Source organism: Eptesicus fuscus, chromosome 11 (assembly GCF_027574615.1).
Source record: "Eptesicus fuscus isolate TK198812 chromosome 11, DD_ASM_mEF_20220401, whole genome shotgun sequence".
Lineage (NCBI taxonomy): Eukaryota > Metazoa > Chordata > Mammalia > Chiroptera > Vespertilionidae > Eptesicus > Eptesicus fuscus.
In genome coordinates this window covers 47035108-47062570 of record NC_072483.1, presented here as the reverse complement: position 1 = coordinate 47062570, position 27463 = coordinate 47035108, and the positions used below count along the sequence as shown (strand labels likewise).

Below are 27463 nucleotides of genomic sequence, written 5' to 3'. Positions count from 1 at the left end.
ATCAAATGATTTAAGTTTCTCATTTCATTTAAACCTTACTATAATTAATAACCCATCAACCCCAAACATAGAAACCCACACCTGAAACCTATATGTACGTTCATGTTGACCAATGTCAACCCAATAAATTTAAATTAATTAAATAATTAAATAATTAGATGGTAATGATGGTTTTAAGCTAAAAACGTACTATTAAGGACATAAAGTCCAAATCTAATTTTTTTAATTTTTAAAAAGAGAGGGGAAATCTTTACAAATTCAATATTTCTTCAAAATTATCCTTCATAAAAGAAATACACATTTCAACAGAAAGAATAATTACTAATGCATTGCTTACTATAGTATACAGAAGCATTTACTTTTTCTAGTAAAAATATACCAGGCAAAGTACAAAGAGTGTTAAATCTTTATACTTTGCACTAGTATAAAGACTTAACTTTATACTAGTGCAAAGTAGTAGTATAAAGTTATACTACTTGCACTAGACTCAAGAGTTCCTCTTCATGTATACAATGCCCCTTTCTAATAAAAGTATTCAAAGGGGGATAAAATTATCTACTGGAAAGCCTATTTCTAAAACCAACTGTCACTCCTTGAAGGCTAAGGCTGTCTCTTGCTAATCTCTGAATCCTTGCCATACTTACTCAACAGAAACATCTCAACATGTATATGATGAACCAATATGTTTAATACTTTAGCTATCTCTTTCACTTTCTCCAATTTTCCCCCTAAAAATGAACTAATTCTGACTATTAATCTCTTGGAGCAAATGATCTTGGGCTACTGCTCTGAATCATAATCTCTATACAAGGACATCAAAAGGATATAGCAAATATCAACTGTGAGTAGACTAGTTCAGTGATGGTGCTTAAGCAGGAACTGGAACTAGATGACAGATTTGAAGAAAACAGTATCACATGCACCAAAATATGCAGGTACAGCCATAACTACATTACAGTTCAAGTTGTCTTGCAGGATAACTTTGTAGAGTTTTTTTAATTAACCCGACCCAATTTCAGTTTTCTATTGTTGAGTAAGTGTTCACACCACATCTCCCTCAGGTAATGAGTCTACCCCAACTCAGATGTATCTCAAAGGACTCAGGTAAAAACATGGACAACTCGAGTAAGTCAAAGGGCCATATGGGTTTCTATTTTTTCAGGCATCACAGCTTCTCTGCTGCATCAGGGAGAAGGGAAGCATGATTATACTAGTATGTTTGCATCCTGGACTGCAGACCAAATTTCACGCCCTTTGCTAGTAGCCCACAAGTTAAATGCAGCAGCCTAAGTAACTAAGAACACTTACAAAACGAGCCTAAACTAAAACTACCCGCTTGCTCCACCTTTCCAAGCAGTCCTAAATATTCCACAAGATATACTTAATCAGCACCAGAAATAAGAAGCTTCTTTTCATCAAAATATTATTTTAACCTCTGAAGACTCTAAGAGACCATATTAACCCATACAATAGACCATGTTAAACTTTTGATCATGGCAAAAATCCAAAGTACAGGCTGCCAACTAGAAACCAGTACTCAATTGCCTACCCAGTGTTGCTCAGTAGTTGAGCATCACCCTATGCACCAAGACGTCACTAGTTTGATTCCCGGTCAGGGCACAACATTTATTCACATTCTCTCTTTCACCATCTCTACTTTATTTGTCATTTTTCACTTTAAAATGCATACACCAGACTATAAAAAGATGTAATCCAAATTAAAACTGTACACCTAAAACACTGGCTCCAAATCAAAGAATTAATGAAATGACTTGTATTTTTCTGGCTCAAAAAAGATAATAAACATTTTGTTTTTTAAAACATATAACAAAATCCCAATAGTAAAGGTTTTGCTTGCTTTTCAGGTCCCCCAAAATCACCCCCTAAAAACAGTTTCTCCATTATTCGACAAATATAATTAAATAAGTCTCTTTTCAAACATACCTCAGATGTCAATACGGATAGCCAATCAAGTGTTCTTAGTGATTAAGCATTTAGAAGCTTTTTATACAAGTTAAAAATAAAATATAAATACCTTTGGTGCTACTGCTTAGTTTGACCCTCTTTCTCTTGCCCAGACCTTGACTTCCATCCTGATCCTCCTAGAGGAAAACAGAATTAGCATTATAATAATGCTATTCATGAATTTATATATTTTACATAAATATATGTATGTTTATAAATGATTAAATATAATATAGTCATGCTTACATATTATTAATCAACATATTTTACTTCTCTGTCTTTGCTGTAATATCTTTTAATACTGCTAATTTTGATTAAATTATATAATGAAAATCCTTAGTATTAAAATATAAGAGCTCTTAAACTTAATCTGTTCTTCTAATGCAAAATGCCAAAATAAAAATTTTCCTAACCTTATAAACATCATTTCATATGAACAAAGAAGCTGAAGGGGGAGTCAAGCTGATTGGCATAGGAAGAACGGAGAGAAGAGGCAGAGGGCTAAAACAATCAATAAAGAAAAAGGCTTTGAAGAGTCTAAGACAAACAAAAGTCATAATCTGCACCTGGGGAAATCATTTGGATGCCCAGGAAAACATCTTGGAGTGGTTTGAGGCATTCTCAAGGGATGGTACACTGCAGCACAGCAACAGAGTGGGAAGCTAGGGAGTTGAGACAACGCAAAGGGAGGAGGAATAGAGGAAGCAGCCTGCCGATGGTGAAACCAAGGTGTGGCTAGGAGTGTGCATCGTAGGGAGGGAGCCCTGGGCACAGGTGCACATTTCTAATTTTCTTTAAATGTTGCTGAAAAGGCTCTTGCTATCTTTGTAGCTGAATTCAGGAGTTCTTCCCCTCCAGCTAAATGTTATGATTCCACTCCATTTTTCCAGCTTTCCTAAACTAGGAAATTGCATATGAATTCAAAATTTCTATGCTATACTATCATTTTCCTATTTTCCAAACATATATGAGCCAACTGGTATTATAGGGACATGTATGGTAGCATTTTGGCATATAGTCTGTTGTGCTAACAATGGAGTTGGTGGCATATTAGAATGTAATACAAATTCCCAGATTTCTCAAGTAGAGCCCATCAAATCTTGAAAGCAGAAAAGTAGTCTCGGATTCATGCTGCTGCTGTTCTATCTACTATTATAGCTTCCTTGGCCTACACACCACAGTCTTAACTTCTGGTTTCTATCAAGTCCAGCATCAGTCCTCAGGGCCAGTCTGGGGTTTTCCAGAGCTACATTCCACATTTACTGAGCACTTTAATATGCCCTCCCTGTTAATCCCCACCCTTGCCAAGGCCTCCATAATAATCTACTGGGCAGCAGGACTGACAAACTACTACTCCTCCTCTGCCACCCTCACCCTTGCCATTGGAGAAACTCAACCAGAATGAAACTTGGAGCCTTAAAAGACAGAAAACAGACACAGGAATGTAAAATCAGCCCTGGCCAGTGTGGCTCAGTTGGTTGGGCATCATTCTATGCTCCCAATGGTTGCTGGCTCGATTCCCAGTCAGGGCACACGGTCAGGTTGTGGGCTTAATCCCCAGTGGGGGACACGCAGGAGGCAGCTGATCGATGTTTCACTTTCACATCAATATTTCTCTCTCCCTCTCCGTTCCTCTCTCTCTCTAAATATCAATTTTTTAAAATCTTTTTAAGAAAAGAAAATAATGTTAAATCATGCCACAGGATCCAGGGGATCCTAAAGTTTGAGATTTTAGCTAATAGACATTTATTCTGAAACTGTTCTCCCAGCCCTGAGAAAAAAGACAAATTTGGAAAAACTATGTTATATCCCAGGTTAGGATTGCTTAATTATTTCTTTTTTTAATATATTTTTATTGATTTCAGAGAGGAAGGGAGAGGAGAGAGAGATAGAAACATCAATGATGAGAATCATTGATTAGCTGCCTCCTGCACGCCCCCTACTGGGCATCGAGTCTGCAACCCAGGCATGTGTCCCTGACTGGGAATTGAACCATGACCTCCTGGTTCACAGGTTAACGCTCAACCACTGAGCCATGCCACTGGGCAGCTTCATTATTTCAAATATAAACTTCCTCTGAAAAGAATATCCTTGATCAAGCAGTAGTCTTGGAAATACAAAGTTATGTTAATTTCCCAGTCTTATAGTCTAAAATACAAGTAAAATTAGTCAGGCAAAGGAGGGGAACATCATTCCAAAAAAAGAAGACAGCATAAGCAAAGCTGCAATAACAAAAGTTCATAAACATAGACCAGTGATGTAGGCTGGACAACATAATACACATCAGCCAAAGCAAGAAAAGGAGATTATCTCCATCTAAACTGATGGGAAAATAGGTACTCTTATACACTGATGGTAACATTATACAATAGTACAATTTTCCTGAATGGCAATTTGTCAATATACTTGTCATAAGTCTTTAAAGTGTATTTATCATTGGAATAGAAATTCCAGTTCTAGAAATTTATCCTAGAGAAATAATCTGACAAGTAAATAGGAACTATATGTATAAGTATTCATCACATTTTATTTATACCAGGGGAAAAAAATCTTTGGCTTCCAACAACAAGGTACACAGTAAATAAATTTTAGCATACTTTGTATCCTTTGAAGAAAAACAACGCTAGAGTTCTGAATTCACTTTGACCAGAGAGATGTTCAAAAACTATTATAAATGAGAAAAGGATCTCATATGTAGAATAGCATATGGAATATAAAACCATTTAAGTATTGGTAATATCTATATATATAAAAGCCTAAGCAGCCAGAACACCGGAACAACCAGTCACTATGATGCGCACTGACCACCAGGGGGCAGACTCTCAATGCAGGAGCTGCCCCCTGGTGGTCAGTGCGCTCCCACAGCCAACCTCCCCTGGACGCCCCCTGTGGCTGGCCAGCCTCCCGTGGTCCCTCCCCCCGTCCGGCAGGCCCTGGCCAGTGGCCGGCAGCCAGCAGGAAGGCCCCAGCCAGCAGTCAGCAGGAAGGCCCTAGCTGGCAGCTGGCAGGAAGGCCCTGGACAGCAGCTGGCAGCCAAAAGGAAGGCCCCGGCTGGCAGCCAGAAGGCCCCAATAGGCCCTGATCACCAGCCAGGCCTAGGGACCCCACACGTGCACAAATTTCATGCACCAGGCCTCTAGTACACTAATAAAATCTGTTACTAGTAAAGCATACTCCTTGTTATAAATGTTCAAAAAGACCATTAGTGAAAAAGGCAGAATACAGAATAGCACATATACATGAAACCCTTAAAATATACTATATATGGGGTGGGTTAAAAGTGAGTTCACAGTTGTTGGTATGAAAATAATACAATAATTAATAAATAATAATATAAGAATAAATTGTTTTGTGTACTTACAACTATAAGCCTGCTTTGCCCACCCCAGTATAAAAATGTTAGAATAGAGATGTTTACAGTTAAGACACCTCTAAGTGATAATAATAATAGGTAATTTTATTATATTTTTGTTAATGTCTATTTTCTCTTTACTCTATAATGAATATGGTCTAAGTTAATTTTTTAATAGTCTATTAATTTTTAGAGAGAGAAAAGGTGGGGGAGAGATAGAAACACCAATGTGATCATTTTTAGAGAGAGAAAAGGTGGGGGAGAGATAGAAACACCAATGTGAGAGCACAACATCAATCAGGTGCCTCCAGCATGCTCCCCAACAGGGGATCAAGCCCACAAGCCAGGCATGTGCCCTTGACTGGGAACTGAACCAGCAACTTCCTGGTGCACAGAACAATGCCCAACAAACTGAGTCACACTAGTATTTTAAATACTAGTTCAGATTTCCAATCCTAATTGCAATAACCTGCCCAAAATAATGGGCTACTGTGCTATATATTACAACTCCATCACTAACTAGAAGAAATTCACTAGCCTGAGTGAATCCATTAATTCTATGGAATTTAGCTTCCTCTTCCATAAATAGGTTAAGCAAGACAGACTTTAAGGTCACTTTTAGGTTTAATATTTTTAATGTTTACAACCTTCAAATTGCCTCCTCCTAATTCTCATTTTTGCTTTGTTATAAGATTTTTCTTTTTCTAACTCAAGATATAAAAGTCAGAAAGCAAAGACTTTGTAGTATATAAATCAATAAAACAAATGAATGTTTTTGTTTTATAATTAAAATTATGATCACAATCTTAAAACGGAAAATTTCCTGACTTTATCACTAAAACTCTTCTATGATTGCCCTGGGTAGTGATCTTATCTCTATACTTTTCCAAACTTTTCACTTTAAATATTTGTGTGTGACTTTTATAATCAGGAAGAAATACAATCTATAAAAATTCCAAATATACATACCCTATAGCCTAGCAATTCCATAACTTAGAAAACTATATGCACATCTGCACAAAAATAAATGTAAGCATTATCTTCAAATAAAAAACTGAAAATTAAGGAAATGATTGGATAAACTGCACAATACTACATACCAGTAATAAAGAGTATTGACAAAGATGGATTAACACAATACATTAAAGTGGAAATAACAGGACACAAAATAGTGTAACCTTTTTTATTTACTCACACACACTATACATTCCTATAAGCACATAGTTATTTAACTACAACAGAAAATGGTCTGTCAAGGTCAGCCAAACTATTAACTGTAACCCAGAGGTGATTTTTATTTTATCTGAATTGTCTGGCAAAGCAACTACCATGTATTCACTTGTGCATTATTTAGTTAATTTTTAATGTAATTTTTAAATATAAACTTCATTACTTTTAAACCATGCTTTAGTAAACCAATTCCTCTGAAAAGATGAGCAGAAATACCTACAATATGACCCATAAGAGTTCAAAAATTCTAATACTTGAACCCTTTCTACACATAAAGGACTAGGACAGAAAACATTTATCAAGTGCCTAATTTGTGTTGGTCCATGATAGGTTCTTTACATATGTTATCTCATAACTAAAAGTTTGATTATAAAATGTGATTTAGGGCCGAAACCGGTTTGGCTCAGTGGATAGAGCGTCGGCCTGCGGACTCAAGGGTCCCAGGTTCGATTCCGGTCAAGGGCATGTACCTTAGTTGCGGGCACATCCCCAGTAGGGGGTGTGCAAGAGGCAGCTGATCGATGTTTCTCTCTCATCGATGTTTCTCTCTCATCGATGTTTCTAACTCTCTATCCCTCTCTCTTCCTCTCTGTAAAAAATCAATAAAATATATTTAAAAAAATAATAATAATAAAATAAAATGTGATTTAGGGATCAAATATGATTTAGGGATTAAACTACTTTTAAATATTTAAAGTAAATATACATTACATGCTCTAAAATTACATTTTCTCAGCTATCACAAAAATAGTGCATTATGAGGATAGGTGTTGAAATGAAGTATTTTAAAGTTATCACCATCAAAAAATATTTACTATGATATTCACACTGAGCCATAATCATAATTAAGGAGCAAATGATTATATATATATATATATATATATCACAGAAGTTAAATAATCTAAGAGGAATGAAGAGAGAAGAAAGGACCTAAAGAAGGACAGATGAGAAGTAATGGTGATGAACAAAACCACATTTCAAATCCTCTGATACTGCTGTAGGAATTACTTGCAGAAGAGATTTAAAAGCCTCCTTTACCCATGCACACAAAAGGATCTCCTTTTAGCATCTATACTAATAAAAGGGTAATATGCTAATTAGACTGGGAGACCTTCCGGGAGACCTTCCAGACAAAGCCATGGTGGCGGGGCCAAGGCAGAAGTGGTTAGGGGCAATCAGGCCAGGAGGGGAGGGCAGTTGGGGGTGATCAGGCCGGCCGAGGGGAAGGCAGTTGGAGGCAAGCAGGCCGGCCACTTGGGGGTGAGCAGGCAGGCAGTGGGGGGGCAGTTGGGGGCAATCAGGCTGGCAGGGGTGGCAGTTGGGAGCGGTCAGGCCAGTAGGGGGAGGGGCAGTTGGGGGCAAGCAGGCCGGCAGGCAGAGTGGTTAGCGGCGAGCAGGCAGGCAGGCAGGTGAGCAGTTAGGAGCCAGTAGTCCCGGATTGCGAGAGGGATGTCCGACTGCCGGTTTAGGCCCGATAGGGATCGGGCCTAAACCGGCAGTCGGACATCCCCTGAGGGGTCCCAGATTGGAGAGGGTGCAGGCCAGGCTGAGGGACAACCCCACTCCACCCCACCCCCATGCATGAATTTCGTGCACCAGGCCACTAGTTCTATCATAAAATATGGCATTGTTGTGATGCAATTATGTACTACTAAAGGCCTAGTGCACGAAATTCGTGCACTCAGGGGGGCGGTCCCTCAGCCCGGCCTGTGTCCTCTTGCAGTCCAGGACCCCTCAGGGGATGTCCGACTGATGGCTTAGTACCACTCAGCCTAAGCTGGCAGTCGCAGTCGAACTATCCTTAGCGCTGCTGCGGAGGCGGGAGAGGCTTCCACCACCGCCGCTGTGCTCACCAGCTGTGAGCCCAGCTACTGGCTGAACTGTGCTCCCCCTGTGGGAGTGCACTGACCACCAGGGGGCAGCTCCTGCGTTGAGCATCTGCCCCTGATGGTCAGTGCATGTCATAGCCACCAGTTGTTCCACTGTTGATTTGCATATTAGCCTTTTATTATATAGGATTAAAGTCTCCACTGGCAATTTAAAAGCTAATCTGGAGAGCTTAGACCAAGACAAAAATAAATGTTACTTCTTTCCTAGACACAGGAGAAAATATCTGAGTTGAAGATCAGCTTTTCACGTGCCCAGAAATCAAATCCAATTCATGTAAATAAAGTAGAATTGTTAGCAAGGCTGTTGGATGCATAATGCTAGGTATGCTAAAATAATATGAAGATTTTAATCAACAATATAAATACGAACATAAAATTATAGATTTTTCAAGATTATATCAAGATATTTAGATTATTTTAATAAAGTGCTCTGTAACATCAATAAACCATTTCATTATGTAATAGTTTTCTAAAGTTTCTACTGGCAATAGATACAAGTAGAAACTCCTTTCCTATCTGCCTGGCTTTAGTCAAGGAAGTGCATATGCATCCATTCATATTCAACTAAGTATTCTCAGATCTTACCTTTTGAGAAGCCATTCTACCTCACCACAACAGTAATGTTATAAAGAACTTACTAGAAATATTTATTATATTAATAAGCATTATTAAAATTGAATTTTCAAATTGACATTCTATTTTCCTGTACATTGCTTTTTTAAATAATCCTTGACATATTAGGTGTAACTTAGTTATGTGATTAGAAAAGCAGTTACATTTCATATTCTTTTAATAAGTTACTCTAGACTTCTCTAAATTTCTTTAGACAATTTCATTGTACTTATAACAGCAATTTGGATAAATTTTGGGATACCTTCCTAGGAGAAATCTCTATCTCTATCTCCCACTTCTAAACTATTAAAAGAGAAATTAATTATAAACAAATAAAAATCTAGTTGTAGTAATACTTGTTCTGTCACTAAGTAATTATATGATCGTGGCTAAGTTATTCCATTCTGAGCATCAGTGTCCTTGTCTACAAAATTAAGAATTTAAACTAGATAATATCCACAAACCTGTACAGTTTTAAAACTTTTTAAATTCTATTTTTAAAAAGTTTTAAATTGTAAATCTCACCTCATCTGAAGAATCTAGTTGTCCCAATGTCCCTGTTGCACCTGCAAAACCTTTGAAAAGGAAAAGAAAAGTTGCCCTTCATAGTTGTTACATAATGCTTTACTTGCTACATCACAATATCAAAAGCTAAGTTTTATTATATTAAGACACCTCATTCTAACAGTTATCTTGGCAAAGTTCAACATTTATCTTTAATAAATTTGGACCTAATACTTTATATACTTTATACTTTCAATAGGAAATCCCAGTGAAAACCCAAATATAATCATCACAAATGGTATTTCAAAAGTATCCCTATTTTTTCCCCTTTTTATTAAATTTATTTGGGTGACACTGGTTAACAAAATTATATAGGTTTCAGGTGCACAATTCTACAACCCATCATCTGTACACTGTATTGTGTGTTCATCACCCCAAGTCAAGTCTTCATCCATCACCATTTATCATCCCCCTTCTCCACACAACTCCCTTCCCTCTAGCAATCACCACACTGTTGTCCCTGTCCAGAAGTTTTTTCCCTTGTTTTTTTCTTTTTTGCTCAATTCCTCCACACCCCCAAAACCCCACCCCCAACCTTTTTAGTTTTAAACTATGGTTTACTAAAATTCTGGGCTACTCTTAAATATAACAACTGCTACATTTTTTTACTAGTTAGAAAATCTTTAAACTTTTATTACTTTCCTTACAAAGAATGACACATTATTTAAATTTCTCCAATAATGAGTACAGTTGGAAGGGGTTATTTTGTTTGTTTTAATACAGGAAAGTTATCATTATCCAAATTACATATTTAGACAAACCTTGAACTGCCAGAGCGCTAGTGCCGGCAGATGGCTCCTGAACACCATATACAAGTTTGTCCTCAGGATAGGTAAGTCCAGAGCTCTTCAAAGCTATAAGGTACTTCTCGTGACTTTTCTTTGCACAAGTATTTTCTCCAAGACCTAATATTTAAAACAAATTTAAAATAGGATTAAAATATTCCATTTGAAATATAAGTACAGTCAACTCAGTTACTAATATATATATTATATATCTATAAATAGGTGAATACGCTATTGAAGGGAGAACCCTAGAATGAATTATATAAAATAGTTTCACACCTTTTTCTACTCATGTTTGACATTAACAATCCCAGAATGTACAGCACATGTAACAAATAATGAAACCTACTAAGTAATTGAACATCTAAAATATGCCAGAGATTATATATAAGGCACAGAGGGGGCAAAGATTAATAAGGCATGATTCCTGCCTTCAACAAATTAGTGGTAGAGAAAGACAGATAATATGGTAAAAGACAATTATGTAGCAGACTTCATCATTTGGTTTGATAACCTGTGTTCTAATACTGTGCAACCAACTTACCCAAAGCAGAGTACTTAGGACAGGCTTCCTGGAGAAGATAATTCCTGGGTAAAATTTTAAAATATTACAACTGAAATTACTGTTAACTCCTGTTTTATTATCATATTTAAGGTATTAAAAGTATAATTTCTACAGAAGTATCAGTTAAAACTAATTTATTCCAAAAAATACTGAAAAGTTTAGGTTCTAGAATTGAACAATCCTAAAACTTTCACTTTAGCATTTCAGCTTATTAATTACTGCCAATTTTTCTATTGTTTTGCTTTTTAACCTTTTGCACTCGGATGTCGAGATTAAAATTACTCTTTGAATGTATCGATAATCCTATCTAATAAAAGAGTTATATGCAGATTGACCATCACTCCAAAACACAAGATGGCTGCCCCAGGTGGACACAAGATGGCCGCCACAAGATGGCCAGCAGGGGAGGGCAGTTCGGAGGGACCAGGCCTGCAAGGGAGGGCAGTTGGGGGCAATCAAACCTGCAGGGGAGGGCAGTTAGGGGTGACCAAGTTGGCAGAGGAGGGAAGTTGGGTGCAAACAGGCTGGCAAGGGGAGCAGTTAGGCATCAATCAGGCTGGCAGGGGAGTGGTTAGGGGGTGATCAGGCTGGCAGGCAGAAGCGGTTAGGGGCAATCAGGAAGGCAGGCAGGCAAGCAGTTGGGAGTCAGCAGTCCTGGATTGTGAGAGGGATGTCCGACTGCCCATTTAGGCCCGATCCCGGTAGGATCGGGCCTAAACGGGCAGTCGGATATCCCTCGAGGGGTCCCAGATTGGAGAGGGTGCTGGCTGGGCTGAGGGACACCCCCCCCCCACGCACGAATTTCGTGCACTGGGCCTCCAGTTTGAAATATTAAAAAATCCAAATAAATAAGTTTATATGAAAAGAAACTCCAGTTTTTTATTCTACTGCCGCGCTTTGTAAAATCTGGGGTATTTAAAAAATTAAATCCTGAGTAGAATAAAGGAATCAAGAAAAAAGCGAGTGCAAAGGGTTAATATATTATGGAAGATGAATAATAGTAAAAGAAAACACTAATATTTAAGAATTCCTTAAAAGAAAAAAATCATTCTCTGTCTGAAAGCAAAATTACCATGGCATTTGCCACCTCTTTAGGCAGACTGTGTATCTTAAATTAAGATCTCAGCCTCTCTGATTATAAAAAGGTATAAATGTGTTTCTTTAGTATTTGCTGAGTTTTATTTCCTCTCTTTACTAGCTTCAATAACTGCAATAGAACAGTTTTATTTTGTTTTTAAATCTCTGTCCAATCTCTCTGAGCTGGTATAAAAAAAAAAACTCCAACACAGACTAAATAGATAGGAATTAAAAACAACCATAATTAGTTTGCAAAGAATAAAGAACTTGTAGTGTTCTATGTAAGAAATGACTAAATGTCTCCTGAGTAATAAAAGACACATATTTATCTCAATAAGATAATTTGTAATACCTTTTAGTTAACAAAATATATTTCATCAATCTCTCACAAGCCTGAGAAAAAATGAATATATAAAATCTTACATGGTCCATGAGCATCTACCTAATCTAGAACAAGCCTAATACAGTAGCCTTTCTTTTTACCATTATCCCCATAACATTCATTTCATTTCAACTACACTAGCTTTTTTTATTCCTTTTTTAAAAATAAGCTCATTTTCACCCATAAATATTCCCACATGTACATTGTATTGTGATAGTCTTTATATTTATCCTGTTTGGGGTTCATTAAACATCTTGGATCAATAAGTCTATATTTCTTCATCTAATTTGGGGAATTGTAGTCATGATTTCTCCAAATGTTTTTTAATGTCCCCATTCTCACTCACCTGTCGTGATATTTGGTCATCTGATTTTAATAGGTCCTTGAGGCTCTGTTGTGTTTTTGGTTTTCTAGGTTAAATAATCTATTGATGTGTCTTCAAATTCACTAAGTCTTTCTACCTTGTCTAATCTACTGCTAAGCCCATCCAGTAAATTTGTCAATTAAATTCTTGCACTCTACAGTAATTTTCAGTTCTAGAATTTTATTATTTATAGTTCTTTGCTAAGATTCCTTATCTCTTCGATCATAATTATTTGAACAGGTTTTTCTTTAATTTCTTAAACATCCTATCTAATAAAAGAGTAATATGAAAATTGACTGTCACTCCAACACACAAGATGCCCTACCCCATGTGGTCAAAGATGGCTGCCCCCATGTGGACACAAGATGGCCACCACAAGATGGCCAGCAGGGGAGGGCAGATGGGAGGGAACAGGCCTGCAAGGGAGGGAAGTTGTGGGCGATCAGGCCAGCAGGAGAGGGTAGTTGGGAGGGACCAGGCCTGCAAGGGAGGGCAGTTGGGGGCGATCAGGCCAGCAGGGGAGGGCAGTTAGGGATGACCAGGCCAGCAGAGGAGGCAAGTTGGGGGTGACCAGGCCTGCAGGGGAGGACAGTTAGGGGTGACCAGGTCAGCAGGGGAGGGCAGTTAGGGGCAATCAGGCTGGCAGGGGAGCAGTTAGGCATCAATCAGGCTGGCAGGGGAGTGGTTAGGGGGTGATCAGGCTGGCAGGCAGAAGCAGTTAGGAGCAATCAGGAAGGCAGGCAGGCGAGCGTTTGGGAGCCAGCAGTCCTGGATTGTGAGAGGGTTGTCCGACTGCCCGTTTAGGCCCAATCCTACCGGGATCAGGCCTAAACAGGCAGTCGGACATCCCTCGAGGGGTCCCAGATTGGAGAGGGTGCTGGCTGGGCTGAGGGACACACACACACACCATGCACGAATTTTGTATTTATAATAACTTCTTTAATGTCTACCTGCTAAATCCAATAACTGGGCTATTGCAAGTCAGTTTCTACTGACTGTTTTGATAACATATTGAACATTGTTTAAAAAAAAAAGAATAGTTTATTGATTTTTTTTTTAGAGAGGGAGAGAGAGAAACATGATGTGAGAGTGCAACAGCGATGGGCTGCTGCCTCCTGCACACCCTTTATTGGGGATGGAGCCTCAACCCAGGCCTGTAATCTTGATCGGAAATCAAACTGGCAACTTCCTCATACATAGGATTATGCCCAACCAACTGAGCCACACCGGTCAGGGTGATTTTGGACATTCTAATGACACATTACACAAGATTCTGGATTCTGTTATCTTCCTATGAAGAGTATTCATTTTATTTTAGAAGACAGTTCGATTAATAGCCTGATCATGGATGTGAGGGCGATCTGGCTGCGATATCTGTCACCCCATTGATCACCAGGATTGATCCGGCTAATCTGGCTGGCTAGGCGGGTGTCCCCCTCCTCCCTCACCATCCATGTGTGTCCCTCCCAAAGCTGCACACTTGAAGAGGACGACCTTCCCCCCAAGGAGAGGACCGGTCCTCAGTCAAGGGTATAGGAGTAGCTGCGCTCCCCTGCTAGAACCTCCAGACAAGCTCTCAATTAATAGCCTGATCACCTAGAACTCATGAAGGTTTGGTTTAACACTTTTGTAAAGAACAGATCTGTGGAAAGCCTAAGTTTCTCTATATGTCCTCTGAGCTGACAGAATAATCTCCATATTCTATCTTCCTTGCAGATACTGTTCAGGGCTTTAAGCTTCATTAAGGCTGACCTAGACCAGCCCTTACTCTAAGGTTTGGCCTTCTGTCTCAGCTAGATGCCTGAGGTATTAACAAACTCCAATGTCTCCCAATACTACTTAACCAGTTTTATGTTGTTTATAGCATAAGGGATGGACCAATAGTCAGAGAGGAAAATGCCCTCTACCTGAAATCTAATCCTATCCATTACCACCCAACTCCTCTCACCCTTTGTGAAGCTTCCTCACCTTCCCCATCAGTGAAATCGCTCTCTCTTTAGTATACACTTGTCCTACCCTTTCATAGCATTTACTACAATTTATCATTAGTCTGAGGGTTTTATTAATGTCATCTCACTCACTATACTATAAGCTTTATAAGGGTACAAACAGGATTATCAGGTTTATTAATTACCTTCTCTACCCAAGCTCTAATACCTAGCCCAAAGCCAAACCGCACAGTGAGTACTTAAGTATTTGTTGAAGAAATAAATATATCTGACTATCTCTAAATAACACGATTAACAATAAACATGGAAATTATACCAAGAAACAAGACAAACTTCAATTTTCAAAACATGCTATTTATGAACCAGCATAAAGAATGCCATTTAAAATATTTATAACAAGATTTTTAAATAATTGATATATTTATTGTACTATAAATTTGAACTAAACTAAAGGTATAGAAACTAAAATATTTTATATAACAGTATAGTATACTATGTAAAAAACATAGTCAACAATTCCAAGTTTTAGAACTTAAACTCTACATTATTATAAAATCCTAAACAACCCAAAAGTTTAGAATACCAAAGATGAAAACATAAAAATGATGGTTGTTATTGTTGGAAGAAAGGAAGAAAGAATATAGTTATGATTATGTCACATCAAAAATTAACACCCTAGCCAGTTTTGCTCAGTGGATACAGCGTCGGCCTGCAGACCAAAGGGTCCCAGGTTCGATGCCAGTCAAGGGCATGTACTTGGTTGCAGGCTCCTCCCTAGACTGGGCCCTGGTCAGGGATCCTGCAGGAGGCAACCAATCGATGTGTTTCTCTCACATCGATGTTTCTCTTGGTCTTTCCCTCTCTCTTCCACTCTTCCTAAAAATCAGTGGAAAAATATCCTGAGGTGAGGATTAACAAAAACAAACAAAAAAGTTAAGAGACCTGGGTTCTAGTCCCAACTTCAAAATAAATTAGTTGTAAGGTCTTAAACTAGTCATTTAATTTTTAGGGGGCTTCATTTCTTCATCAAAATCAGATATTCTTAATAACATCCAGCTTTACAAAAAAAATCTACATTTTACTTTTAAGTTCTAAAATACACAATTTCTATTAATTATAGCAATATAAGCAAACTTTAACATTCTTCTACTCTAACACTTTACTCACCAGAAGTCAGATCTTTGTAGTTCTGTTGGTTTGTCAAAACCTGAGTAAGAACAGACCGCATTGCTCCTCCCATTTTAGTTAGATCTTCTAAAAAGGAAATTTGAGGTTCCAAAAGCTGAAGAACTTTGTTAAGGTCTTTTTCTGAAGGTACATCAGCTGCTAAAGAAAAAAAATAAAACATTATAATTAACTTTCTTTAAAATATTTAGATAAAAATAATATTTTATCCATTTAAAGTTATAGTGACTTGATGACAGTATTTTATAATCAAAAAGGTTCATATAAAAACTGTGTGGAAATTAGGCATCCACTAAGCACCCAGCCTAGGGTAGACTTGTTCAGGTATTTGGTCCTATAAGAAAAGGTTAACGAGGAAAAAGACACCATAGGTATTATTTAATTTGTGTAAGAAGCATTCAATTTGAGGGCTCTATACTTCCAGATACATAAATGTAATCATAAGATCATTTCAAAATTACATAGTATTTAAGAAAAAAATAAAACAAGACCAAAATCAAATACATTGTACAAAATTATGTCAGTTCTAAATTTAAACCTGTGTAGCTAATAACACATCCTCTATCATATTCCGAAAATACAGACCTGTGTTAGCTGGAGGTCAAAGCAACTAACATGAAAAATAACTGTTTTCAGAAACATGAATGTTTTTACTAAAACAATTTAAAAATACCAGGCAATATATGCCTAGTAGAGATAGAGGAAGAAAAGGGAAACTTGCATAGTAACTGAAAAGAATATTTAAGAGGAAAAGAAAACAAATGCTTTAGAGAAACTGAGGTCTAAAAGAAAGAAGTGAATAGAGAGATTTAGAGCTTAGCTATCTACACTAATAAAAGAGAAAGATGCAAATTGACTATCACTTCACGACGCCCACCAGCCAATCAGGAGTGAATACACAAATTAACCTAACAAAGATGGTGGGTTAATTTGCATACACAGGCGCTGAGCGGCCGGGGGCAGGGCAGCTGCTTGCGCGCTCGGGGTCCCAGAACGACTCCCGGCCACTCTGGGCCTACATGCACAGGCACCGAGCAGCCAGGGGCGGAGCAGGAATGCAGCGGATATTCCCACCCTGCGGCCACTGCGCGCGCGCCGGCACCAAGCAGCCTGGGTCCCGGGGACAGGCGTCCTTGGGAGCCAGAATGCTCTGAGCCTGTAGGCCCGCACATAGGCCCAGAGTGGCCGGGGGCAGGGCGGGAACATCCCCGGGACCCAGGCGCTCCAAGCCAGCACGTGCGCAAGTGGCCAGGGGTGGGGTGGAAACGTCCCCCGCAGCAAGCAAGCAGACAGCAGACTGCGGGGCCCTGCTTGCCCCTGGCCGTGGCAGTGAGAGGCAAGCAGTCCCCCGCAGGGCCCCCATAGAGAGCAGACACCAGGGCCTTGCTTGCCCCTGCACCGGCGAGCTAGAGAGCAGACAGCAGGGCCCTGCTTGCCCCTGGCCGTGGCGGCAAAGGGCATGCAGGCCCCCACAGAGAGCAGACACCAGGGCCTGCGGTGGCGTCAAGCAGGCAGGTCGGCAGAGAGCAGAGAACCACGGGAGCAGGCCTAAGCCATCAATAGGACATCCCCTGAGGCGGATGAGGAGAGGGTGCAGATTGGAGAGGGTGCAGGTCACTGAGGGACCCAGCCACCCCCGCCACCTCCGCCACCCCCTCCCCCCATACACGAATTTTGTGCACCGGGCCCCTAGTAATTGGTTAAAAGAAGAAAGCATATAAGGGAGCTAACAGGGTCTGATGTGCCCAGTAAAGGGGACATCAATTTCATTGATTAATTCAGCATCTACTCCATCATAGGCACTGAGAAGCAAAACTAAATTAAGACATAGTTACTAACCTCATGGAACTCACACCTAGTTCAAAGATAATCTGTGAATGAAATTCTAGACAATTATGAGTCCTGAGACCCAAACCAAAAGCCTTACTTTCTCAATAGAAAATTAATAGTATATGTTATTCATCTTTATAATCTCCCCCAATGACTTATACAGTTAACATAGTAAATATTTAATTAACTTTGATTTTTGGTTCCTAAGAGCTCTAACACAAGTCTGACATTGGTCTGAGGATTGTAGGGTGAAATGAAAATGGAATTCAAGGCAACTGTAAAACCACAAGATCTCTGAACTTCCATTACCACAGATTAGATAATTTCAAGTCCTTTCTTTAATTGTAAAGTCTTTTTTTTCACAGAGACAAGAAATTTATGCTAAGCCTAATTAGTTATTTAGAGAGGAAAACATCATAAATCTAAGTTCATAAAGTTTATCTTAAGACAAAAAAGTACTTCCATTCATTCCTTTATGTTTTCAATAATGGTAACAGATAATTATCAAAGCTATGTATCTACGTTATCTACCTTTTATAACTGCTAAATGTCACCATAGGAAAAAATAAATATAATGTACTTGTTTGAAGTATTCTGTGATTGTGAGAAATCATACAGAAGGCAAGTTCAATAACCCAGATGGTCTCTGGTTCATTCATTCCCAAGACAGAGTAGTTTGGAACTAAATCAAAATAATATTTCTTTCTGTATTTTACAACACATACTCTGAGAAGAGTAGAAATATTTAACAAAGGATTGTATAATTTGCTAAAAATGTAAACATAAGAAAGTGTTTGCTCACAATGAAGAAAACATGATAGCTTTAGGAATAATAAAGCTGCTATGTGATATTTCTTCACACTTTAAGGATGGGGGAGATACAGAAAATAAAAATGTGTGCCATAGTTTCAAATTAAATCTAAGATTATTTATAGCATTAAATAATTTAAAACCTCTAAAAGTAATGCAAAATGCCATCCCTTATATAACAAAAATGCAATATCATTAGAAAAGTAAAAAGCAACAAAAAATTAATAAATTTGTTTTACATCACTAGTGGATATCTGTAATCCACAATGTCAGACTAACTTTAACAGATAATAGCTAAATCCAAATATTTAACTAAAGTATATGAAGAAAGACTATGAATAAATCTTAAAAGGTAAAAAGAATATCTATAATTTGCATGTTTCTTTTCTCTTTTTAACACTATCATGTTGCTTATACCCCATACATTCTTACCAGCCATTTGACTCTCATAATATATGGAGAGGAACAAAAATATATAGACCCCTACAAAAAAGGGGGGAGGAGGGCAAAGCTATAGACAGCTATAGATATTGGTGAAAGAGTAGTTTAATCTTCTAAAAATCTAAGTTAAATTCAAACTTTTCTGGGACTTCTTAATTCTGCTATATCACAATATAACTACAAATAAAGTCACTTTAACCCTATAAAATGATTATTTCCTCATATGCAAAAGGCCAATAAATTTTATCAAAAACATATTTGTTCGTATCCCACTCCTGACACCAAAAAAAAAGAAAAAAAAACAAACATATTTGATCCCAGGAACACAGAGTGCCAAACTGTGCCAACTACAAGGTTATTGAATTAATATTTAGTGTGTTTTTACTTAATATTTCACAGTATCCTATAAAAAATATTGCAAAAATAAGATATCCGAAAAAAACTCACCTGTTATTAATGCTAAACTTTGTTATCTGGAACTTAAAAAGAGTACTAACAAAGAAGAGATTAAACATACCTGGCTCATTATAGCCTTCTCTTAAGTACTGAATGAGACAAAAAATAAACCTTGGAAGCACAAATTCAGACATCATCAGTAAGTCTTTGGGGACACAAGGGATATTTGAACTTGATTTAATTTGATGTCTTCTGCAAAACCTGTAATATGAAAAACAAAAAAAACAATTAATAGTGATGTCTTATCTGCCAAGAGTATAGTACTTCTATTTACAATATCCATAAATGGAATGCAAGCCAATATCAAAGCCAATGTATTCTTCCTTTATAATTTTTAAGGCATGGAGTTAAAAGAATATAAAGTTTTAATAAATCTTTAAATTAAAAATGCCACTGAGGGATATTTCTTCCTAATTAAAGACCATACTAATTAAGTTCCCACTAGAATACAAAAAGAAAATCTCATTACAGGATTTATATTTTTAACTGCAATTTATTACTTCGATCCTTTATAAACCACTAAGCATAAATTAATCATTTCCCAAGAATTTGCATTCCTTAACTCAACTATTTCTAACTTTTTGCATTAACAAATAAGCGATATAAAATGTTGAAGTTTATTTTTAAAGTTTATACACTTGAGTATATGCATTTCAATTTTTATTTATAATTCTTTTAAAGCATGACTGGTATACTTGAGCAAAAATGAAGAAAACTTCATTCACAATCCAATAATCACAATTAAGGTATTTTGTGACTAAACACAAAATAACCACACTAAACATATTAAATGCCTAGAAATAATCTTAAGAAGGGTGTAGAAACTATTTTAGTTGAAAAATATAAAAGATCTGAATAGAGAAAACTATATAACCAAATGGGAAATCCAATTTTTTTAAAGTCTGTTCCACCAAACTTAATACCATTAGATTTAAATCCCAATGGGACTAATTACAAACTAATTGTAAAATTCAAATGGAAGAACATGTGTGAAAAAAATCAGTACAAATGAAAAAAAAAAATTGATAGTGAGCTAGACCTTAAAAACACAGCACAAAGCTATTATAATTAAAAATCTGTGGTAATATGATAACATCAATGGACCACAATGGAGTCTAGAATCATGCTATGTAAATTTGCAAATTTAACATAATAAATGTGGCATCTCAATTCAGTGGGGAGACAACAAATAAAATGCTTGAAGACAACTAATTGTTTAAATGCAGAATGTAAATTTGATTTTTCTTATACCATAAGCAAAATATATTCCATACAGATCAAAATCAAATGTGAAAAAAGTTACCAGGAAGAAAATAAACATATTCCCGTAAATAATCTCAATGTCTTGAAACAAAACCCATAAAATATAACAATTAACTACATAAATCAAAAGCTTCTATGCAGAAGACAATTACAAACTGGAAAAAATATTTACAATATGTAAAAAAGATTAATATATATGATCTATAACTCTCAAAAATAAATAAGAAAAAGAAAACAATTTGATAGAAAGGCCATGTATGATTCACAAAAGAAGTACTGAATAGCCAACAAACATGTGAAAAGATGCTCAAGTTCCCTAATAATCAAAGCAATGAATCAATCAGCAAATAAAACAATGAATAGCCTCCCTTTTTGCATTCATGTGACTGAAAACAAAATTAGGGTAATTCTGTACATGTTGCTTCATAAAATGCTTTATGTAAATAAAACAAGTATACTATTTATTTTGTTTAAAAAAATAATCAAAGCAATGAATTTCATTAAAATAAAATATGAGTGCCCTAGCTGGTTTGGATCAGTGGATATAGTGTCCCCCTAGCCCACGGACTGAAGGGTCCAGGTTCGATTCTGTACCTAGGTTTTAGCTTACTGGAGGCAATCATCTCTCTCTGTCTCTCTCCCTTCCTTCCACTCTCTCTTAAATATATATATTTAAGATATATATATATCCTCAGATGAGGACTAACAAAAATTAAAAATAAATAAAAATGACCACTATAAATAAATAAATAAATACTAAAACATGAGTAACTAGAAAATGACCATTTTGTGATACCTACTGAAATATTTGACCCATGCTATGAAGCCACTAGAGGAAGGCTTGAGGGGAAATTTTTCACTTAGAGATCAGACTGTTAAATCCTTACCAATCTGTATGATCAGAAGTGAAAAAAATTAGGCTCTATGATGCTTGTAAAACACACAGCACTGATTTCAAGCACCATTTATGAAGTGTTCTTACCAAACAAGATGAATTTGAATGACATCACAACTCTAGAACTAACCTCCATTTATAAAGAAACAAAGAGATAAAGGAACTAGTTAAATGGCACCACAAAAAGCAAACAGATAAATCATGAATGTAGAACATTATACAGGACTTCGCTAGGGGTTATGGGCCCACATTCAGTGTACAGATGATGTTTTATTTAGTTATACATTTGAAGCCTGTATGGTTTTATGAACCAATGTCACCCCAATAAATTCAATAACTAATAAATAAATCCTATATAATAAAAGCCTAATATGCTAAGTGTCCGGTCATCCGCTAATGATATGATAAGGTTGCTCAACTGCTCACTGTGACATGCACTGACCACCAGGAGGCATATAGTCAACCTGTCAATCAGTCATTATGATGTGCACCAACCACCAGAAGGCAGACACTCCGACCGGTAGGTTATCTTGCTGCTGGGGTCCGGCTGATCAAGACTGAGCAGGACGAGCTGGACACGCCCTGGAGCCCTTCTGCAGTCCCTCCCCAGCTGGCCAACCTCCCACATCCCTCCGCAGCTCCGATCGTGCACCAGTGGGGTCCCTCGTCCTAGCCTGTGCCCTCTCACAATCTGGGACCCCTCAGGGGATGTCAGAGAGCCAGTTTCGGCCCAACGGTGGAACAACCAGTCGATATGATGCTCAATGCAGGAGCTGCCCCCTGGTGGTCAGTGTGCTCCCACAGGGGGAGCGCAGCTCAGCCAGAAGCCGGGCTCATGGCTGGCGAGTGCAGCGGCAGTGGCAGGAGCCTCTCCCGCCCCCGCGGCAGAGCTAAGGATGTCCAACTAATGGCTTAGGCTCCCAGACTGCGAGAGGGCATGGGCTGGGCTGAGGGACACCCCCCCACACACACACCCTCCCGAGTGCACAGATTTTGTGCACCGGGCCTCTATTAAATAAATAAAAATACAAAAAAGGACATACAGGATAACTGACTCAGTTTCTGCAACCTGTCAAGGTCAGAAGTAAAAAGGAGGCAGAAGGACCACTATAGGGTAATATAGACCTGAGAGACCAAATAGCCACATGTACTATGTAAACTGATCTAAAAATAAAAAACAACTTGAAAAGGCATTTTTCAGACAACTGGAAAGCCTGATTATGAACTGGGTACTAGTTCAACAGGTAATTTTATTAGATGTGATAATAACATTGTGTTTACATGTTAATGGATATTTGATAATATTAAGGAATTATTTTGTGTAGGTGTGATAATAGCAGCATTGTGGTTATCATTGAAAAGTTTTGTCTTTTAGATATATCTATATAAATATTTACAGATGGAATGGTATAATTGTATGGGATTGGCCTCAAAATACTCTGGTCAGGAGAAGGGAAGTAGGTAAAAGTATAATAAGACCAGCTATGAATTGTTAACTGTTAAAACTGAGAGATGGGTAGATGACATTTCTTTATGTTATGCTAATTAAACAGAATGTGGGTCATGTCAAAGCCACTAAATACTCTTTTCAGATTTTTAAGGCATCAAGTCAAAAGAATGTAGTTTTAATTGGTTTTTAAATAAATGCCACCAAGAGTTTTTTCCTAATAAAAGGTCATACTAGTTGGGTTCATGCTCATTGCTTTTATATGTGTTTGAAATTTTCTGGGCTAAAAAGAATTTTTTACAGAAAGGAAATATTCATTTTTTAAAAGATGAATACTGAAGCATGTCAGTGTGAAATAGCAATGTTTGGGATTTGCTTCAATACACTTCAGCAAAAGGTATCGGGGATGGATGCAGTGAAGTAAAAAAAAAGACTTCAGGGAAAAAAAGGACAAATAAAGCAAATGTGGCAAAAATCTTAATAAATGTTGAGTTCAGTGAAGGTATATGGAAGTTCAATGTTCTGTTGTCCTTACCTTTGTGTATGTTTGAAAATTCTAATGACACAAAAATATCTTTTCATCTTGCAGATTAGGAAAGAATCACTTTACTAATTCATTGTTGGAAAGCATGGGCAGACATTTTTGTTGTCATACACATGGAAGTATAAACAGATCCAGTTTTTGGTGACATTTTTATAATATCTATTAAAATTTTAAATGTTCATAACCCTAGATTTGCATTTTATTTCTAGAAATTTATTATACAAAAATATTCCTAAATTTGCAGGACTACAAGGTGAGGCAAAAGTAGGTTTACAGTTGTGAGTCCATGAAACAGTTTATTTTTATATTATCTTTTGTTAATTACTGTATTATTTTTCATAAGAACAACTATAAACCTCCTTTGCCCACCCTATATATCCACAAAGAAGTTCACTATACCACAGTTTGCAATGCAAAAAAGTTAGAAACAACTCATGTGTTTAGTAATAGAATAAAGGTTAACTAAATTATGGTAGATCTGTGGTAAATAGACATGAGCAGAGCAAGGAGAATGGGCCAGGTACTGAAAGTTACCAGGGTGACTAGCAACTGGGAAAACAAGGACCTCTCCTCAGGGTAACCTTTCCTCCCCTAGTATATGCATGGTCATGAAGTTTAGACCCCCTGACCTTTCATATTGCTGGTCTTGCAGGTTTGACTCTCCCTGTGACCTTTCCTCCTCTGGCCTTTGCTAGTTGTACAAGTGAGACCCCCTGAGGGGGGGAATGAACAAGAGGACCAGAGAATAGCTATTAAGCATTAAGCCCCCAGGACAATGAGGTTCTGACCCGAACCCAATACATCTGGGTCTCAGCTGTGTTTCAGCTCCAGGCCGGAAAAAAGCATCAAAACCAGACAAGCAATGCCATGGCTGACATCAGGACCAGCAGTATTAACTATGACCTCCCTGACCTGATGCCAACCAATCAGTTGGAAAGCTGATGAATATATTCTACTGGGATCCTCCCCTGAGACCTTCAGATAAAAATCCTCAAGAAACCCTGGCTGGCCGAAACCGGTTTGGCTCAGTGGATAGAGCGTCGGCCTGCGGACTCAAGGGTCCCAGGTTCGATTCCGGTCAAGGGCATGTACCTTAGTTGCGGGCACATCCCCAGTAGGGGGTGTGCAAGAGGCAGCTGACTGATGTTTCTCTCTCATCGATGTTTCTAACTCTCTATCCCTCTCTCTTCCTCTCTGTAAAAAATCAATAAAATATATTTAAAAAAAAAAAAAGAAGAAGAAGCCCTGGCTGGTTTGGCTCAGTGGATAGAGCATCGGCCCACGGATTGAAGGGTCCCGGGTTCGGTTCTGGTCAAGGGCACATGCCCAGGTTGCGGGCTTGATCCCCAGTGGTGGTGGTGGGGGGGGGATTATTAATGTTTCTATCTCTCTCTCCTTCTCCCTTCCTCTCTGAAATCAATTTAAAAAAAATTTTTTTTAAATCCTCAAGGACTCAACGCAGCTCTCTCTATAGAGAACTCCCACGCCTTTCCCCACCTCCTTCTTCAATCCCCTTCCTCGAGGTGAGATATTCTTGTATCTCTCCTTTTGAGCTCCAAGGACCCCTCTTTTGCCTTTGTAACTTGCTTCCTGAGCCCATTTCTTCTACATCTGTGACTTTCTAAATAAATTTTCTCTTATAGTTTGAGTCTAGACTCTTAATTCTTTCTTAGCCAGAACTCAAGTACCCAAGGTTGTTGAACCAGGTCCAGTCTGACTCCACCGGTCTAACACCTGGTACCATTTCACCCCACCAACAGATCCATAAAATACTTTGCATTTGTTTAAAAGAATGAGATAGATTGATAAAGATAAAAATAGAATCATGCCAAAGATAAAGTGAGAAAATAATTGCATAGCAGTATAAATAATCTCTTTCATATATAAAATTTTACAGGAAGAATAGGCAAGAAAATGTTGACATATGTAAGAAGAAAAATGTATACCAAATTTGGTGTAAATTTCCTGAGAGTGATATGGCATACTTTTATTTTCTACATTAATTCTACCTATAATTTTGAATTTTGTATAACAAACATATCTAGAGAGAACCAAGATGGCGGCATAGGTAAACACCTGTACTTGCTGCCTCCCACAACCACATCAAAATTACAACTAAAATACATAACAACTATCATCCAGAACCGCGGGAAAGCTGGCTGAGTGGAAGTACCACAACTAGAGAGGTAAAGAAGAAAGCGCTTGAGACTGGTAGGAGATGCAGAGGTGAGGAATGGGCTGACACCCGGATGTGGCACTTTTTTAATTGGAGGGAGATACAAGCTCCTGCTTGCTCTGAGCTCCAGTGCCGGATGAGACTCGGGGGGACCCAGACACATACGGGGAGAAACTGGACTGTCTGGCATCAGGGCAGGAACTTGGGGACAGCTTTCTTCCAGATGGAGGTGCTCACAAGGTTCATTGTTCCTGTGCTGGGACCTCCCCAGTGCAGGGCTGACTGGCAGCCATTACTGTTTGCTCTGCCCTGGAGATTCCCTGAGACGCCGCCCTAACCAATTTACAACCCCACCCAAGCTGTGCACAGTGGCTTTTGCATTTGAATGGCCTGTCCTTTCTCAGCCTAAAACCTGTCAAACAAGCTACAGCTGGGTCAGGGAGCCCCAAAGCTATCTAAAGAAGGCCCAAGGCACCCTGACTGGTTTGGCTCAGTGGGTAGATAGCTGACCTGCGGACTGAAGGGTCTCAGGTTCGATTCTGGTCAAGAGCACATGCCCTGGTTGCCCGCTTGATCCCCAGTAGGGGGCGTGCAGGAGGCAGGAGGCTGCAGGAGGCAGCCGATCAATGATTCTCTCTCATCACTGGTGTTTCTATCTCTCCCTCTCCCTTCCTCTCTGAAATCAATAAAAATATATTTTTTAAAAAATAAAAATTAAAAATAAAGAAGGCCCAAGGTTGCACGAGCACCAGCCTGCCTTGCTTCACAGCTGGGCCTCATCTGGGCACTTCCAAACCCCAAACAAAGAAGAGGAATCTACATATCTCTCTGTAGCTCCTGCTAGGTGGCCCCAAGCAGTGGCTGACTTTGCACCTCCTTGGAGATCCAAGAGCCAGTGTACCCAGTGGTCAGTGTGAGACCATACCAGATTACAACTCTTCACATCCATAAGTGACACACTCAAGGAGCAGACTCAGTGAGCACCAAAGCCCCACTGAAGCAAGTCCTGCCCCATAAGGGTGTCTCCTACACAGCAGCTCCTCCATTGTAGACACAGCTGGTCCCCACAGCCAATTGGCCTGGAGGTCAATTCCTCCCAGTGATACCAACAGCAATCAAGGCTCAACTACAACAAGACTGTGCACACAGCCCACGAAGGGGTGCACCAAGAGTGTCCACCTTAGGTGATTGGGGAGGCTGAGCCACTGGGCCCTATAGGACACCTACTACACAAGGCCACTCTATCAACTCAAGGAGACTTAGCAACTACCCAATACATAGAAACAAACACAGGGAAGCAGCCAAAATGCGGAGACAAAGAAACATGTCACAAATGAAAGAATGGAAGAAAGCAAAATACTGGATATAGAGTTCAAAACCATGCTTATAAGGTTACTCAAGAATCTTCTACAAACCTCCGAGGAACTTAGTGAGAACTTCAAGGATCTTAGTGAGAATGCCAAAAAAAATGGAAAAGGACCAGTCAGAAATTAAGCATACACTGACTGAAATAAAAAATAATATACAGAGATTCAACAGTAGACTAGAGAATCCCAAGAATCAAGTCAAAGATTTGAAATATGAGGAAGCAAAAAAACACCCAACCGGAAGAGGAAAAAGAAAAAATAATTCAAAAATATGAAGATAGTGTAAGGAGCCTCTAGGACAACTTCAAGCATACC

General features: G+C 38.4%; 1 protein-coding gene across 4 annotated transcripts in view; it reads right to left on the bottom strand.

Moving 5' to 3' along the window:
- Positions 1–27463, bottom strand: part of UBR3 (ubiquitin protein ligase E3 component n-recognin 3) — a 186382-nt gene that overhangs the window by 120360 nt on the left and 38559 nt on the right. For 3 of the 4 annotated variants that reach the window (XM_054723408.1, XM_028141026.2, XM_028141027.2), the window contains exons 2-6: positions 19518–19657; positions 15902–16060; positions 10374–10517; positions 9574–9623; positions 2036–2102 (exon numbers count right to left, since the gene is read on the bottom strand). In XM_054723408.1, coding sequence (XP_054579383.1) covers positions 2036–2102; positions 9574–9623; positions 10374–10517; positions 15902–16060; positions 19518–19657 — 560 coding nt within the window. The remainder of the gene's footprint in view (positions 1–2035; positions 2103–9573; positions 9624–10373; positions 10518–15901; positions 16061–19517; positions 19658–27463) is intronic. The other variant, XM_028141034.2, reaches the window with a different exon arrangement.